General features: G+C 32.8%; 1 protein-coding gene across 1 annotated transcript in view; it reads right to left on the bottom strand.

The window, feature by feature from the left end:
• The window catches only part of LOC111708302 (uncharacterized), a 7,351-nt gene extending 3,498 nt beyond the window's left edge, over positions 1–3,853 (bottom strand). Inside the window, exons 1-4 of the mRNA XM_023481632.1 lie at positions 3,835–3,853; positions 3,618–3,658; positions 2,871–2,960; positions 1,549–1,843 (exon numbers count right to left, since the gene is read on the bottom strand). Coding sequence (XP_023337400.1) covers positions 1,549–1,843; positions 2,871–2,960; positions 3,618–3,658; positions 3,835–3,853 — 445 coding nt within the window. The remainder of the gene's footprint in view (positions 1–1,548; positions 1,844–2,870; positions 2,961–3,617; positions 3,659–3,834) is intronic.
• Between the last annotated feature and the right edge of the window lie 14,857 nt (positions 3,854–18,710).

Genomic DNA, 18,710 nt, shown 5'->3' with positions numbered 1-18,710 from the left:
GGGGGGGGGGGGGTAGGGAAGGTATTTGTTTGAGTAGGTACTTTTCGGAAGTAAAAAGGTGGGTATTTGTGAAAGTATGAAGGTGGTTGGGTAGGTAGGGAAGTTTGAAGCTAGTTGGGTAGGTATGAAAGTTTGAAGACAGATAGTTAGCTATGGAAGTACGTTTGAAGGCAGATAGTAAGTTATGGAAGTAGGAAGGTAGATATTTAGTTACGGAAGTAGGATGGTGCGTAGTTAGTAAATAGTTACGAAAGTAGGAAGTTAGGTGGGAAGGCAGGTGCAGGGTAGTAAAGAAAGTATGAAGGCAGTTAGGATGGTATGAAAGTAGGAAATTAGGTTGGTAGGTTTAAAAGTAGGAAGGTAGGTGTGTAAATATAAAAGTAGGAAGGTAGGTACTAGAAATGAAAGTAGGAAGATAGGGAGCTAGGTGGTTGATATGAAAAAGTAGGTATAGTAGATGGGTTTGAAAATAGGAAAGGTATAGGAAGAAATAAAAATGAAAGTGATTAAAAAGCCTGAAAAATTGCGTGAAAATGTGAGAATATCTGAGAGTATATTTGAAGATTAGAAAATATTTGAAAATATAGATAAAATAGAACATAAACGTGATGATGATGAGATGAGCTGACCTTACGTAACCCTGAGCTAATATTGCAAATATATTCATGTTTCCTTTAAAACTTTTATTTTCATTTTAATTTACAATTGTTTAATCTTTTTCATAATTTGTATGTTCATTGTTCATGTTCTATTTTGATTGTATATTTGTTGACATGTGTTTCCTTTAAAATGGCATACTTCCCTTCTTCTGTAAATATAGGATTATCCAAAAGACTTTAAACTAAACTGACCCCCCCTTTCCTGGGTAGAGAGAGAAGGGGGTGGGGAAGCTGTAGGGGAGGGGAAATGAAGGGTAAAAGAGGGAAATATACCAGGGGAATAGACCTTAATATTAGCGTAGGGAAATACAGGTAATGGAATTCTTCCCTATTATACTGATGTATTGTGCGTGTGTGTGTATTGTGTGTGTTTGTGAATCTAATTAACTAAAAGTAGATTTGTAAACTCATTGTTAGATGGCGCGTGGGAGCACAACGTGTTATCATGTTTCATGCTCGGGAAAGATGACAAGTTGTTATTGTGTTAAACATGTTTAATGTTCATTGGAAGGGACCAGGACTTGATTTTTGGAATATCACCACATAAAGTGATTTTAACGTCAGATTGAATCTTTTTTAATAAAAAAGTCTCAGATAAATGTTATATTATGATTGTATAATTATTTAAACTACTTTAACAGGAGAGCTAGGGGAATTTTACATTACTATGGGTTCCTAAGACCAATTTTGCCTACAATGCATCTAGAGCGAAAGGAGGGATGTTTTCAGGCAAAATTCATACAGGGAGCCCGTGGTTTGCGAGAACTTCGTTCAGCAGTTCGTTATTTTACTTAACTGTCCCTAGGAACGTAAAGTAATTTAACGTCCCTCTGATTGGGGAACCATTGGTCGGTGTTAAAAAGACGGAAAAAGAAATAAAACTACTTACACTCTCCATGCGCACTGGCAACATAAGCAAGGTCATCAGGATGAACGAGGTCATAAATACCGAGGTTAGCGACCTCACCGTCATTAAACCCAAGAACCTCCCGACCTCGGGGGTCAAAGGAGACCATGCCAAGATCAAGCTTGTGCTTGGACTTGAACATGACCTCCTTCTGAGGCATCTCTAGGAGTGAGGGGGGTCCGAAGGGAGTACAGATACAGAAGAGAGCTAGGGGAGGCTCTTCTGTTTTTCTGTTCTGTCCATGAAGGGTTTTAATTCTACCTCTGATATCTAATCTCTGAAAAAAAAACTTTTTAACCAGTCATCATTATTCATTTTGTAGTTTTGCTAATTTGTTTTTAAATAATAAATAATAAATATATATAGCAAATTCAAATATAACCAAAATTCAGTTGTACTCTCTAGAACCAAAAATCAAGAAAGATTTTCTCGATATGGACTTAGAATCCGGATGGATTATCTATAAATTTACCAAGCATCCGGATATATTATCTAGAAATTTACCAAGAATCCGGATGTATTATCTAGAAATTTACCAAGAATCCGGATGTATTATCTAGAAATTTACCAAGAATCCGGATGTATTATCTAGAAATTTACCAAGAATCCGGATGTATTATCTAGAAATTTACCAAGAATCCGGATGTATTATCTAGAAATTTACCAAGAATCCGGATGTATTATCTAGAAATTTACCAAGAATCCGGATGTATTATCTAGAAATTTACCAAGAATCCGGATGTATTATCTAGAAATTTACCAAGAATCCGGATGTATTATCTAGAAATTTACCAAGAATCCGGATGTATTATCTAGAAATTTACCAAGAATCCGGATGTATTATTTAGAAATTTACCAAGAATCCGGATGTATTATCTAGAAATTTACCAAGAATCCGGATGTATTATCTAGAAATTTACCAAGAATCCGGATGTATTATCTAGAAATTTACCAAGAATCCGGATGTATTATCTAGAAATTTACCAAGAATCCGGATGTATTATCTAGAAATTTACCAAGAATCCGGATGTATTATCTAGAAATTTACCAAGAATCCGGATGTATTATCTAGAAATTTACCAAGAATCCGGATGTATTATTTAGAAATTTACGAAAAATCCGGATGTATTATCTAGAAATTTACCAAGAATCCGGATGTATTATCTAGAAATATACCAAGAATCCGGATGTATTATTTAGAAATTTACCAAAAATCCGGATGTATTATTTAGAAATTTACCAAGAATCCGGATGTATTATCTAGAAATTTACCAAGAATCCGGATGTATTATCTAGAAATTTACCAAGAATCCGGATGTATTATCTAGAAGGCAGCGGAAGCGGACGGTAAATGATCTCTCAAGAAGATGGGAGTTTTCAGGCAGAAGAATCTCCTAAAAAAAACTTATTAATTAAAAAAAATTGATCAACCATTTTTCTTTAAAAAGACTGCAATCATATTCGCAAGTTGCAATCATTTTACAACGGTGTTCTTAAAAGCTTTTTCTGATCAATTATAAATTTGATATCAATGTGTTTTTGTTTCTTCAAACTTTTTATTTTCAAATGCGGGTTCTTTGGAAAAGTGACTTGCGCATTCCTTGTTTTTAAGTAGCAATGTAGAAAGTCACAGAAATAAACACTTTTTGAGTCAGGTAAACGACAGTAGATTCCACATTTTTTATCAGAATAAATTTTCAATGGTACCGTTGTTAATTCGGCATTGCCATCCTTGCACGGAGAGTCAGTGAAAAGAACAGTTACAGTCCCTTGAAAGGGGTCGCCTACTTAATTTTAAAAGGAGCCTTCAATTTGATATGTTTCATGCCCGGGGCTATTCTTCAAACCTTGGTCTGAGCAAAAAATTATGAAAGATTCATAAATTTCGAGAAAAAAATGAAATTAGAATTAGAAAATTTGAGTTTGTTGCAAAGACTCAATTCCTTTGACCGTTTCCTTCTATTCACTTTTGTAGGGGAAGGTTATGTTTTGAAGTAAGAAAGCTGGTACCTGTAGGGGAAGGTTATGTTCTGAAGTAAGAAAGCTGGTACCTGCAGGGGAAGGTTATGTTCTGAAGTAAGAAAGCTGGTACCTGCAGGGGAAGGTTATGTTCTGAAGTAAGAAAGCTGGTACCTGCAGGGGAAGGTTATGTTTTGAAGTAAGAAAGCTGGTACCTGGAGGGGAAGGTTATGTTCTGAAGTAAGAAAGCTGGTCCACGAAAGCTGTCTTTGAAGTTCTTCTCTATCCTCACTGTGAACTAGTTCATACACAGACTGATGTACAACATCGGACTAAATAAATATATATTAAAATTTATTAATTCTGTATCCTTGTATCCCTAAATTTCTGTGTCATTTTATTCTTGTATTTATGTATTCCTGTATCCATGTAATCCTGTATCCATGAATCCCTGTATATCCCTGTATCCCTGTATTCATGTATCCATATGTATTCATGTATCCCTGTATCTATGTATCCCTGTTTCCATGTATCCCTGAATCCATGTATCCCTGAATCCATGTATCTCTGTATTTCTGTATCCCTGAATCAATGTCTCCATGTTTCCATGTAATCCTGTATCCATGTATCCCTGAATCCTTATATCCCTGTTTCCATGTATCCTTGAATAACTGTATCCATGTTTCCATGTATCCCTGAATCCATGTATCCCTTGCTTTGGAATGAATTATAAAGGAATGTTCGATGATTTAATTCAAATCTTAAATAAATTTAAAATCTCTTCAAATATTCTTTGTATTTATGTATAAATCTACAGAATGTATATATGTATATTTCTACAGAAATGTATATATGTATACATCTTCAGAAACGTATTTATGTATAAATCTACAGAAATGTATATATGTATATATCTACAGAAATGTATATATGTATATATCTAAAGAAATGTATATATGTATATATCTACAGAAATGTATATATGTATATATATATCTAAAGAAACGTATTAATGTATAAATCTACAGAAATGTATATATGTATAAATCTACAGAAATGGATATATGTATAAATCTACAGAAATGTAGATATGTATATTTCTACAGAAATGTATATATGTATACATCTACAGAAATGTATATATGTATACATCTACAGAAATGTATATATGTATATATCTACAGAAATGTATATATGTATATATCTACAGAAATGTATATATGCATACATCTACAGAAATGTATATACCACAATCAACACAAATCTACACAAATGTATAATGTATATACCACAAAGAGGAAACTCGGGAGTTTCGTTCAACTATACTCTTTTAAAGGAATTGAGTCTTTGCCACAAATTCTGATTTTCTATAGTCTTTATAATATTAAGTTTGAAGTGTAAAAGGTTTACACCATCAAGTTGCAAAAATATAGACATTAGATTTTTGATTTTTTGACAAAGACTAAGTTCCTCTCCGGGTATAAATGTTCTAACAATATTACCTGATGAAACCCCAGATATGTTTCTATAGAGTGTGTTGCGAAAAATAATTCACCATTGCAGTCCAATATCATTAGGAACCCGTTCAAAGCCTAGATATTAAGATTATTTTATTATTATTATTATTTGAAAAGCTGTAAAAGTTGAAAATAATCGTTAACTTAAAATAGCAATATTTAGTGATTTTTTGTTTTGTTTGCACCCTGGGGGTGTACTGCAATGATTTGCAGTACACTGACCAAAGAATAGTAAAGTTTAGAGTAGAGAATGTGTACCTTGAAAGAAAGCTTTGGTTCTAAGATAAGCAACAGATAATCTGAGAATGGATATTTTATCAAGTTTATTTACTATTCCCCCGTCAAATGGAAGTATGGAAGCAAGGTGGTCCAATTCTCCGTTAAACCTCTGTCTAATTACCAAACCAAATAAAATTATGAAAAATCCGCGAAAATGCAAAAAAATGGCCGCCATTAAAGAAAATGACGCGGCCATGTTGTGAAAGGGAAGGCGGGGGATTGAGACCACCAAGCTTGTTAAAGTATTGAATAAATCTTCACCTTGATACAAATAAGATTTAGTTCGAAGAAAAGCCACGGAAAGACGTAGAATAGAAAGACGATCTAATTTTGACAGAATAGATTGGGAAAAGGGAAGTATCGAAGCAAGGTGATCTAACTCCCCGTTAAGTCTCTCCCTTTCACAACATCAAATATGAAATTCGGAAGTTGCATTTCAAACTTTGATGTCTAACCAGCAGAAGAAGAAAATACGACAAGCCGGTAATTTCTTTAATAAAAAGGGCGGAGGATGAATGAATAGATGAATGCTAGGTTGAAGGGGAGAGAATCGTTTAATGTGGAACAGTACCCTCTGATGTTTCATAATATAAGACTGACAGCAGCTAGAAGCTTCAAATTAATTTTCTAATCAAAAATATTTAGAATTGCAATCTTTTTGCTGGGAAAGCAATGAGGAGAAACGAGCTTGGTATATGACAGGCCCCCCCGGGACAAAGAAATTGAATTTTTTATTTAAACTTAATTTAAAATAAATTCATGTTGGAGAATAAATTGCAAATTGAAAAAATCTTGATTTTTGGGAAACGATAAGAGTGGAATTGGTTGATGGAGTTGTATCATTAGACAGATTTTATCATTTTTTAACAAACAAAATTTGTACCGCAACACGCCCTTTTTATTCTTTTAAGTTGCTGGTTTTCATTTTCTTCTTGTTCAGGAGAGTTTTTTTATCTATTAAAGAGAAATTTTACGTTTTTAAAGGCACATGCAAGCAAAAAATCCTCCAACAAATCCTGAATAAATGTATAATTTCTCATATTTGGTAATTTCCTGTGTCGTTTGCAAGGGGTGACTTTAGCCTCGGAATCAGGATCTTTCTTCTGAGGACTCTTGTTTATGCTGAAAAAAAAATATTTTTTTTATTTTTTATTTTATTTTTTTGCTGTTGTAAAAGTTGTCGAATAATTTGTCATGTTGCCGAATATATATTGTCAAATTTCTGAAATATGTGTCTTATTTTAAATTGTCGTGTTGCCGAATATATTGTCATGTTGCCGAAAATATGTTGCTGAGTATATTGTCTAATTTCTTAAATAATTCTTATTTAATTTTCGATTTTTTAAAGATTAATTTAGGTTAGAATTACTGGCTTGAGTTAACATGTGCTTCGGGATATTTATGAAGCATATAAGCATATGTTTATAGATAGATAGATAGATAGATAGATAGATAGATAGATAGATAGATAGATAGATAGATAGATAGATAGATAGATAGATAGATAGATAGATAGATAGATAGATAGATAGATAAAATTTTATCTGCTACTAATGGTTTATGTAAGTGTACCCACTAAGGGTACACCTGTTTACAAACATCTCTGCTTATAACAAGGAGTAGATTAATCATCAACTTCTAATTAATTAAATAATTAATCAATCAATGAATTATAGAATTAATGACATAAACTCACCTTTCAGTTCATCATTTTGGTTCCTGATGATGGTACTCAAGATTGCAATAAACAAAATTCTTTAAATAAATTCCTTTGTTTACTTTAAAAAGATGTAAATAAGAAAAGTAGATGGAAAATATTGTTCTGTTAATTCTGCATTCTAACAGACTTGACGTGTGTCTAATCTCTATGATTCTGACAATGGATGTCTGCTCTATTTTTCTTTATGATTCTGACAACGTATGTCTGCTCTAGTTTTCCTTTCAATCTGACAACGGATAAATGCTCTATTTTCCTCTATGATTCTGACAATAAATATCTACTCTATTTTCTCTATGATTCTGACAATGAATGTCTGCTCTATTTTCTCTAATATTTGCTCTATTTTCTTTATGATTCTGACGATGAATATTTACTCTATTTTCTCTAATATCTGCTCTATTGTCTCTATGATTCTGACAATAAATATCAACTCAATTTTCTCTATGATTCTGACAATGAATGTCTGCTCTATTTTCTCTATGATTCTGACAATGGTTCCTTGACCTTCTCTATATATAGTTTCGTGTTTAGTGACGCATTTCTGCTAAACGTTCCTGCTCCTGACGCTTTCCTAATGTAGCCTAGTCACAAAATATACGTCTAGGGTACGCAGAAGTGCATAAAGATATCACGCAATTAACTATATTTATCAGTATAGATAGTCACACAAACTCAACCAACAATGATTAAAGGGAAAGTTTACGATACAGTGAGAACCAAAAAAAAACTCTGGAATAGGAAAACGACTTTAAGACTCATTGTATGACTTTAAATAGTTCAATGAACATGAGTCACAACAACTGTGCAGTAGAAACAGACCCGTCTCACTAAATAAGTTGTTTGTGAAGCCACTGGTAAAACTATTTGCTTTAAAACAAACTTTACTTTAATACTTCACTTATTTTTCCATCGTTTTCTAATCACCCTGTATTTAATCGGGTTTTATAAATTCGGATAAATTTCTGTACTCGCCGTCTACAAACTTACTACTTAGAGACAAAGGCGTTGGTTGATTTTTACTTTTGATAATAATTAAATGGGAGAAAATGTTAATTGCCCATGACGAGACCAGGCTAGACGAGTTGTCAGGCTTTTTAAACAATCAGCTTCCCAGAACATTAGATAGATAGATAGATAGATAGATAGATAGATAGATAGATAGATAGATAGATAGATAGATAGATAGATAGATAGATAGATAGATAGATAGATAGATAGATAGATAGATAGATAGATAGATAGATAGATAGATAGATAGATAGATAGATAGATTAAATATAGATACATAAAATGATAGAAAATTAAAAACCATTATTAACATTTAATTTATTGGATGAAATACTAAAATGTGAAATGAGATAATTTGCTGAATAGATTAACTGGAAATGATGATTTTAAAATGATATAAAATATTAACAATGAGAGAGGAGGGTCCAAACCTGGAGAATCAATAGGAATTAAATATTAATCAACTTTCTTTCTATCGCCTGTCTGTCTAATGCTGCTTTCTTTTTTAATTTTTTTCTATCTTCAACCATGCACTTCTCTTATTTACTTCAATATTATTCGTTTTTTTCCATGCACTTTTTATTTTAAAACTTTTTTCATTATTATCATTATTCTTTATATTTTGCTTACTTTATCTCATAAACCAAATTTTTTAATCAAATATTTTATTCTAATCTGCGACCAACTGTGGGTCAGTTCAACTGTTTCACATTTATTCTACGCAAGACAGGCATATAAGTATAATTGTGTCTACGTTTCTGCAAACATACAAGTGGGTTCATTTTCTATTTTTCTAAAGTAATAAAAAATTTTAATTTAATATTATTAATGTTGAACTCACTTTGCTAAAAACTAAAAGCTTAATTGTATTTGTAAAGACAACGGTTACAGTTTTGGGGCTGTTTCAACCACGATTTTAATTAATTATTGAACTTAGAAAGCACTTTTTTATGTTGATACTCAGTTGTTTAAACCTAAACATTTTCTATTTTTACATATTGAAACCAGTTCTCTCTGGACGGTATTTGTAAACGTACAAGAATAAATGCTTTAGTGTTATAGTATCCGAGGAGGATGAAAGCTTTTCATTTCGATAATTTTGATAATTCACATAATAGTTTTGTATGACCAAAATATTTCATTGATTTTTTATGTGAAAGATGGGTCCCATGTCAGAGACAGTACACTGCAGTACAAAAAATGCGTACACCTCTGAAATAACTATCTTTACATTATAAGTCTTTGATATGGGATAGGTTTATTTCATTGTGTGGGGGGGGGGAGGAGCTGGTTCCGGGGTTTTCCTTGTCGTTTTTTATTTAAGATTTCATGTTTGTGGTTGCCAGCCTGATCTTGAACTTGTATCTAACCAGGGATATCCCAACCATACCATCGCATGTTCAAACACATCTCTCCAATATATAGGATATACACGAAACCATCAGAATATATATATATATATATATATAACATTACATACAGATATATTTATATTCTACAAAAATGAATCTTTTAACTTTTACTTTTAATATTATGCATTTTGTAGATAAGTCTAAATCATGCAATATGTATATTTAGATGCACCTGGTTCCTTGCATATAATCATGTTTAAGTCCCCCTTCCTTCTTAAAAAGTACACAACACATGAAAGTCCTGATATATTTTAACATTTTTTAAAACAAAATTCTTTATTTTCGTTTTCCCTTAAACTTTTTCTCTACAAAAGTGTACTTTTGAAAAATCATGTTTGAATATCTTTTTGATTTTAAAGTTTTAATCATAATTCAACCTTTTTTGAAAGACCATTAGACTAAACTTTTGATTTCGAGGTGTTTAAATGCTTCAAAAGTTACAATTAAAAACAGAAATGTAAAAAATTAATTTTGTGGCTCTCTGACAAAGCTTTCTTATAATTAAGTTAGTAGTATTACTGCACGCACCTCTTCAGTAAAAGTAAATTCAACCTAAAGTCTGACCGCGTAAACCTTGTTGCACCGGCTAGTCCTATTGAGTGTCTGCTTTATGTACCCATTGTGCGGGCGATACATTACAAACTGGGACCGGAAAGGATGACCCGGCTTGGAAATTCAAATGTACTACGGCTGCCCATGACTGCAGTTTTTGCAATATAAAAATGTCCCCCCTCCCAATGCCGACACACCCCCCTTTTCTTTGATAAAATATCCATCTGTTCGAGGGGGGGGGGGGGGGGGTTAATGCCGTGAGAATCTCGAATGTGTCTCGGACCTGGTTTTTTATCTTCTAAAGAATAAAAAAAGATCATTTCATTAGTTTTCCAATTTTTTCATTTTACATTTTCAACCGTCAATCTTTATCTCATTCAATCATTGAATTATGTTATGTTATGTTATGTTATGTTATGTTATGTTATGTTATGTGCTGTGCTGTGTAAACTTAGCTTCGATCAAATGAATAAACGTTCTCAATTAATAATATATAAATCATTTCTTAGTTCTACCGCCAGTGTTTATTCTCATAACAACCCCTCCCTTCTTCAACTGTTAGGCTAGTACCCCCCCCCCTTTTTCTCTCTTACTCTTGCAGTAACTGCCGCCGGGATGAAATTTGGCGGCATATCCCTGCGGCGGCAACGATGTAAGCCTATTACAGCGTTGGACAGAACTTAACACTTAGCATATTTAGAAAGTAACCCATACTTTAAAGATTTCAAAATAGAAACTTTGGTTTAATTTTATTTGTTCAATTCAATTTCTTATATGTGTATACACAAAAAAACGTTTCATTTTGTTTAGTTATAAGTATATCTAGATTTACGTTTATCGGTTTAATTTTTAATAGATTTCTTAAAAAATGTGATTGATTTTATTAAGTTCAGAGCTCAATTTAGACTTATAACCAGCCTTCAATTAGCAATTTGCAAAATAGAATGCAGTATGAATTGATAATATATGTTTATATTATGCAAAATTGATTTCGTCAAAGTTAATGAACGACTTTGTGCCTTGCAACACTGCCAGTGAATTTAAATTTTCTTTTAAAGAGTTAAATGAGTTTTGTTGAGCTTGCAATGGATAAGTGAAATATTTACATATTTCGAAATTTCAAGATGAACATCTAGGATATCGTGTCTACATTCATCTGTTTATATACTCCCGCCTTCAATACTAAATATATATCTCAAATAAAAACAACGAAATGAAGCCTCTATAAGGATCAGTAACATTTTGCCTAAAGTCACATTTTGCCTATAGTCACACTTTGCTTAGTCACACTTTGCCAAGTCACACTTTGCCAAGTCACATTTTGCCTATATAGTCACACTTTGCCTAGTCACATTTTGCCTATAGTCACACTTTGCCTACAGTCACACTTTGCCAAGTCACACTTTGCCAAGTCACATTTGCCAAGTCACATTTTGCCTATAGTCACATTTTGCCTATAGTCACATTTTGCCTATAGTCACACTTTGCCAAGTCACACTTTGCCAAGTCACATTTTGCCAAGTCACATTTTGCCTATAGTCACATTTTGCCCATAGTCACATTTTGCCTATAGTCACACTTTGCCAAGTCACACTTTGCCAAGTCACATTTTGCCTATAGTCACACTTTGCCTATAGTCACACTTTGCCTAGTCACATTTTGCCTATAGTCACACTTTGCCTAGTCACATTTTTCCTTCGATCTTATAAAACTAGCTAGCTCCACTCTGAAACTACTGCGAATTTTCTGGTGAGGCTTTGTTACCTTGTAGCTCCTACGATTTTAAGCTTAATTAAGTATTAGACTAGTAAGGTTATCATGGTGGCATATTTCTTTTTAGAACTTTTTATTCTTCTCAATATTTCTTCAAAATGAGTATTTATAATAGAAAACATGTCGAATTGAACGTTTATGTTTATGTCATGTGTATGTTTATGTTTATGTCATGTGTATGTTTATGTTTATGTCATGTGTATGTTTATGTTTATGCCATGTTTATGTTTATGTCATGTGTATGTTTATGTTATACTAGCTGAAATGCCCGGCGTTGCACGTGGAAAAAAATACAAATTTTGAAAGAAAAAATTTTGATCTATGAGAAAAAAAATTTAAGATTTTTTTAGCCTATGTCACCACCGGGCTAGCTATGATGAGTTTACACAAAAAATTTCAGCCAAACCGAACATATAGACGAATGTCTTGTTTTATTATATATAGAATGGACCTGCAATGGTATTTATCCTGAAATAGATTGCGTGCTTTAGTTTTCTTATTCTTTTTAAACATTATTTCAGTTCAAATAGAAGATATCTTCTATAAATCTATAGTTGATTAATTGATCAATTGATCAATTGATCTATCTATCTATCTATTTATCTATCTATCTATCTATCTATATATCTATCTATCAATCTATCTATCTATCTATCTATCTATCTATCTATCTATCTATCTATCTATCTTTCTATCTATCTATCTATCTATCAATCTATCTATCTATTTATCTATCAATCTATCTATCTATCTATCTATATATCTATCTATCTATCTATCTATCTATCTTTCCCTCTATCTATCTATCTATCTATCTATGTGTGAATGAGACCGTATGTCTGTGTGTGATTCTGTGGTTTCAAAGTATCATTAGAAAATCAATATATTTCTCATAATCACATATTCAACTGTGGTTAGACGGCATATACATAGGTGCCACACACAACACAGAGGTAGATAGATAGATAGATAGATAGATATATAGATAAATAGATAGATAGATATATATATAGATAGATAGATAGATAGATAGATATATAGATAGATAGATAGATAGATAGATAGATAGATAGATAGATAGATAGATAGATAGATAGATAGATAGATAGATAGATATATAGATAGATAGATATATAGATAGAGAAATTAAGAAAGCATGGTTTAGATATTAATATTATTGTAGATTAATTTCTGGAATTTATTGATAAAAAAATTCCAAAAGTTACGCAAAACAAATTGGACACAAGTATGTACGCCACGAAATAAACTCGATTGTCAACAAAGAAATGCATAATATGGACCTCATTATATGGACCTCATAATATGGACCTCATGATATGGACCTCATAATATGGACCTCATAATATGGACCTCATAATATGGACCACATACTGCACCTTTAATTCAAAATCCGAAAGAAATCTTCTCATAAGATGATGAAAACCGGGACATCAGAGATTAAAGTCTAATTAAGTATTTAACCGGATATCTCAATGAGGAAGGAGTGGCTACTGCCAAGGTTTCGGAGTTGCTCCGAGGGTTTTGGAATTGCTCCCAGGATTTTGGAGTTGCTCCCAGGATATTGGAGTTGCTCCCAGGGTTTGGGAGTAAAATGTAAAAATTTCTTTTGCAACAAGGTTGACGTGGTCAGAGTTTATGCTTCATATAGGTTGAATTTACTTTTACCAAAGGGGCAGATTTGCGAGTTGGCTTATCAAAACTATATGATCGCTATAGGCTACTTGGATTGAAATTTGCGATTTTTTTCCTGCAAATATCTAAACAATGACAGTAAAAAAGGGGTAGCAGAGCCTTTTTTCAATTTTCGGTTTTAAATGGACTTTTCATTAAAGGTCAGATAAATTTTCACATTTTACTCCAAAACCCTGGGAGAAATTCCAATACCCTGGGATCGAGCAATTTCAAAACCCTGGGAGCAACTCCAAAAATCTTGGAGCAATTCAAAAACCTTGGGAGCAATTCAAAAACCATGGGATAGAGCAAATCCAAAACCCTGGGAGCAATTCCAAAACCCTTGGAGCAACTCCAAAACCCTGAGAGCAATTCAAAAACTCTGAGAGCAATTTCCAAACCCTGGGAGCAATTCCAAAACCCTGGGAGCAACTCTAAAACCCAGGGAGCAATTCAAAAACTCTGAGAGCAACTTCCAAACCCATGGGAGCAATTCCAAAACCCTGAGAGCCCTCCAAACCCCTATAGGAGCAGCCACCCCTCCCTCTCTGAATCACCGCGATCATAAAATAAAGAACAAAGGATTTGAGTCTTTGCAACAAACTCAAATTTTCCAATCCCAATATCTATCGAACCTGATGGTGTACATCTTAAATATTTCAGACTTAGATTATAAGCTCTAGCAGAACTAATAGTTTGAAATATCAAAGGTCTACAACATTTGGTTGCAAAGATATAGAAGTTAGAAAATCCGAGTTTGTGGCAAAGACTCAATTCCTTTAGCCAACAGAAATAAAAGTTGGGTTCAATCGTAAAATTAATGAAATAAATAAAATAAATGTTTAATAAATGTGTTAATTATCTTCCTGTCAGAGTGTTCCAATAGAAAATATATTATATACGATTAATTAGCATTTATATATAATATATATAAACTTTATACAAGTTTCCATAAAATGTATCTNAAGGTGTTAAATGTCTGATGTGCATTAATTGTTCATGATTAAAAATTCTTTGAACCATCTGCTAGTAGTTTAACTTTACTATTTTGATAGCCAAAAACATGTTTTCAACAAACATATCAGTTTAAAAACTCATTTTGATTAAAAACTATTTTTATTTATGCATTAATGATACTTTTATCAAGTATTATTAATAAATCATTATTTTCCTGTTTCAAACCAAAATGGAAAATTAATCCCTTTTTAACGTGTTTGTGTTAAAGAGACTGTTGACGGAATTTCAAATGACGATAAATATGGAAAATGACAAATCCAATTCAAAAGGGTACATTTTTAACATTTGTCTAAGCAAGGACGAGTGAGAAATCCTAGTTTTTTTTTTTTTTTTGAAAAGTGACTTGCGGATTTGTGTAGTAGAGATATTGAAGGAAACTGTCAGAATACAGCACTTTATAATGTTACCCAGATAAAGGTTTAAAGGGTACAGTTGTGAATCCGACATTCCAGTTTATAAATAAAGGGTCACTTTAAAAAACGTGTACAGTCCCTTTAAATAACCAAGGGATAAAACAGTCCCTTTAAATAAGCAAGGGATAAAACAGTCCCTTTAAATAAGCAAGGGATAAAACAGTCCCTTTAAATATGCAAGGGATAAAACAGTCCCTTTAACTAAGCAAGGGATAAAAATGTTTCTAACCATGCGCCAAGAAGCTCAGAAAGTTGGCAGACAGAGAGTATATTGATCCTGAGGTGCTGGGAGCCAATCAGAGTCGAGATTAGAGGGGGAATTTCAAGATTCCCCTTACACAGTCTTCAGGGGGAATATTGGATAAGATTTGGAGTGGGGGGGGAGGGGGGTCATAGTCTTGATTTTTTAATTGTGGAGCTAAGCTGTCTTTTGCATTAATTAATTTTTTTCATTCTGTCCTGTTTTTTATTTGATCTTGTCCTGTCTTGTCTAAAAATAGTCCTGGTTTTACCTTTGATGTCCTTTAATGAAATACCATGTCCTGTTATTGGCTATCATGTCCTGTTTTTTATATCCGGTCCTTTATAGTGGCTATTCTTTGCCTAGGTCAGCTTCTTTTTTTGATGTTCTGTCATGTCCTGCTCTTTATTATGTCCTGTCATATCCTGCTCTTTATGATGTCCTGTCATTTCCTGCTCTTTATGATGTTCTGTCATGTCCTGCTCTTTATGATGTCCTGTCATTTCCTGCTCTTTATGATGTCCTGCCATATCCTGCTCTTTATGATGTCCTGTAATTTCCTGCTCTTTATGATGTCCTGTCATTTCCTGCTCTTTATGATGTCATGTCATGTCCTGTTATGTCCTGCTCTTGGCTTTACTGTTTCGGTTGTGTCTACGTACCTGAAAACAAAACAGAAAGTTATTAACATCATTCTTTGAAATGACAGGGCTGTGTTAAACTTTTTTAGTTTTTCTCACTTCCCTCTCAGAAAAAATTGAACGTGTGTCATGTTTAACAAATGCAATTCTTAGTAAGCATGGTGGGATGCGCACGACGTGAAAATTTGCCGCGTAATCTGAAAAGTTTTGGCGCGAAAGACAGTAAATGCCGCTGTCTGTTGTTAAACCTGAATCTGATTGATGTCTGCAGAAACACGTTGCAACTTGATCAAATTTCTTCGAAGAAGATTTGATCGAGATGAAACATTTTATCCCGAAGATTTCCATGATGACCTGGAGCGATGGTTTTGCAAAACAATGAACATATATGGAACTTGTATTAAACTAGCATTTTTACAAAATATTGTCATATGATATTAAGTGTTTTAGGTGTACATGTTTCTTCTTATTGTTGCGTCATCTATATATATATATATTTATATAAAGTTGTATTCTTTGTTTGTAAGTCTGGTCATAACTAAGGAACCCTTGACCGATTTGCCTCAAATTTTGATTGGGGAACTCGGTCGAATCACGGGAATGTTTTTAGTCTTGTTTTAATATTCTAAGTTAAGTGAGTCGACTTTCAAAAGCGAAAATTCAGTTTCCTGGTAAAAAAAGACCAGGTGCGGGTAAACGGCGTGTGTAACTATGAGTACCCTATGTATTGCTGGGTTCCTGGGCTAGTTGATAATATAATACAGTTAATATAACTTAATCTTTAAAAAGATTGTTTAAACTTTATTGATTAAACTTTTGGACTTCCAGATATAAAAATGCAATGCTGTAAAACTGTACTAAAGGTTTGAACAGTCACCACATGAAAACCTACCACTGTCAATTCTAAAGGATTGAAAGAATTAGTTTTGACCTTCACTTAGACAGAAATTGACTGTAGCAGAAAGTGATGATTAACCATTAATAAAAAGTAAGAGTACTCTATTTAAACCTTTAAAATTACCGTTGAGTGAGCTGGAATATTCTCATAATTAAAAGAAATTATGTGGAAGGGTTCAACCCTATTAGTTCCATTCAAATGTTAAAAATTGAGATTAATTTTCACTTTTAAATGAAATTTATTAGGTAGAAATTGGTTTTGGGGTTTGAAGTCAAAATGACCAGATATTTAAAAAATGTAGAAAAACTCCAAAAAACTTGTTAATGGACAATTAAAATGATTTCAAGCAATAAAATTAAAACCTTTGAAATATTAATTTTTGTTTTAAGAAAAGATACATGCTTTTGTAAGTAAATGGAGGTGAATGATTTTGTTTACATGCAAGGAACTAGTCTGCGCGCACCTACAGTTTTTCTGATATGAAAAAAAAACTTTCTTAGGATATTTTTTTCGTTATACTTTTTCCTCTCAAAACCTGTAATGCTGATTCCGCTTTGAAGTTTGTTGACCAAAATCTAGATTTATATCAATCGATCAATCAACAATTCTCTCACGCCGTCTTTCTGTTACTAACTCACTATCTGTCAAACAGCTATCTATCTATCTATTTTTATATCTATACTATCAAGAGTTAATCACTTTTCAACTTCAAGCGTATTTATTTCACTATAGCTATAGGTTTAAACCATAGATATACAAGAATATAAGGTTTAAACCATAGATATACAAGAATATATGCTTGTATATCTATGGTAGAAGAATATATTCTTGTATATCTATGGTTTAAACCTATCATAGAACAATGTTTGTGGGTTATCATCATAATTAAAAATGTTGTGCAAATATTAAAAATGTTAAAAATTTCTCATTCTTTTTAATTCATCAATTAATCTGTTTCTTCCAAGATAAGAAACTAAAACTAATCACCCCCCCCCCCCCCCCAGCTAGCGTAAAGAATGAATGAATTAAAGAAGAACCTAGCTGTAGGAGTATACAGTTAAATTCAATGAGGTTGATAATAGGTTCAAATTAAATTCAAATTTTCAATTCTCCTTTATAACTATCAGGACACGTTCAGTACTGTCAGCTGAGAACTTTTGAAGAAACAAAACTTTCATTTAATCGGATCAAGATTAGTAAAAAGTTGGCAGATTTGATAAATTATAGATAAAACTTATTTAACCAAAAGTGTAATCGCATTTTGTTCTACATTCTACAATCTACAGTCTACAGTCTACAGTCTACAGTCTACAGTCTACAGTCTACAGTCTACAGTCTACAGTCTACAATCTACAGTCTACAGTCTACAGTCTACAGTCTACAAACTACAGTCTACAGTTTACATTCTACAGTTTACAGTCTACAGTCTACAGTCTACAGTCTACAGTCTACAGTCACAGTCTACAGTCTACAGTCTACAGTCTACAGTCTACATAATCGTTTAATGATTGTATATATATATAGAGAGAGAGAGATAGAGCTATAAAAAAGGTACCAAAACAAATCAAGGATTTAATTAGACCTGAAGTGTGAATCATTAGTTTTATTCAAAGTTTTTTTTTAAACCAATCCTAAATCTTTCAGTTCCCACTACGATTTACAGTATGCATTGCACTCTCTACTAAACCCCACTATTTTTTCGGTCAGTGTACTCCAGATTTACAATTGCATTACACTCTCCACTAAACCCCACTATTTCTTCGGTCAGTGTACTCCAGATGGCAAAACCCTACTTTAGGGTGATCAAATACTGTGTGTGTCCCAATAAACATGGATCAAAATTATCATTTGAAATTTACACGCTTATGACGCCATTTAAAAATATTTTAATCCTCAAAAGCTGCAACGGCTGACGCATTAAAATCGTCCACTGATTATTGCAAAATGTTAGGATAAGTGTTGCAAAAACCGGTCGCCGATTTATTTTTTAAAATGCATGAGCATCTAGGGCGGTTGGGGGTA

The sequence above is a fragment of the Eurytemora carolleeae genome, unplaced genomic scaffold (assembly GCF_000591075.1).
Source record: "Eurytemora carolleeae unplaced genomic scaffold, Eaff_2.0 scaffold829, whole genome shotgun sequence".
In the NCBI taxonomy this organism is placed as follows: Eukaryota; Metazoa; Arthropoda; class Copepoda; order Calanoida; family Temoridae; genus Eurytemora; species Eurytemora carolleeae.
The sequence above is the reverse complement of the archived record's forward strand: the minus strand, read 5'-3'. Positions and strand labels throughout refer to the sequence as shown.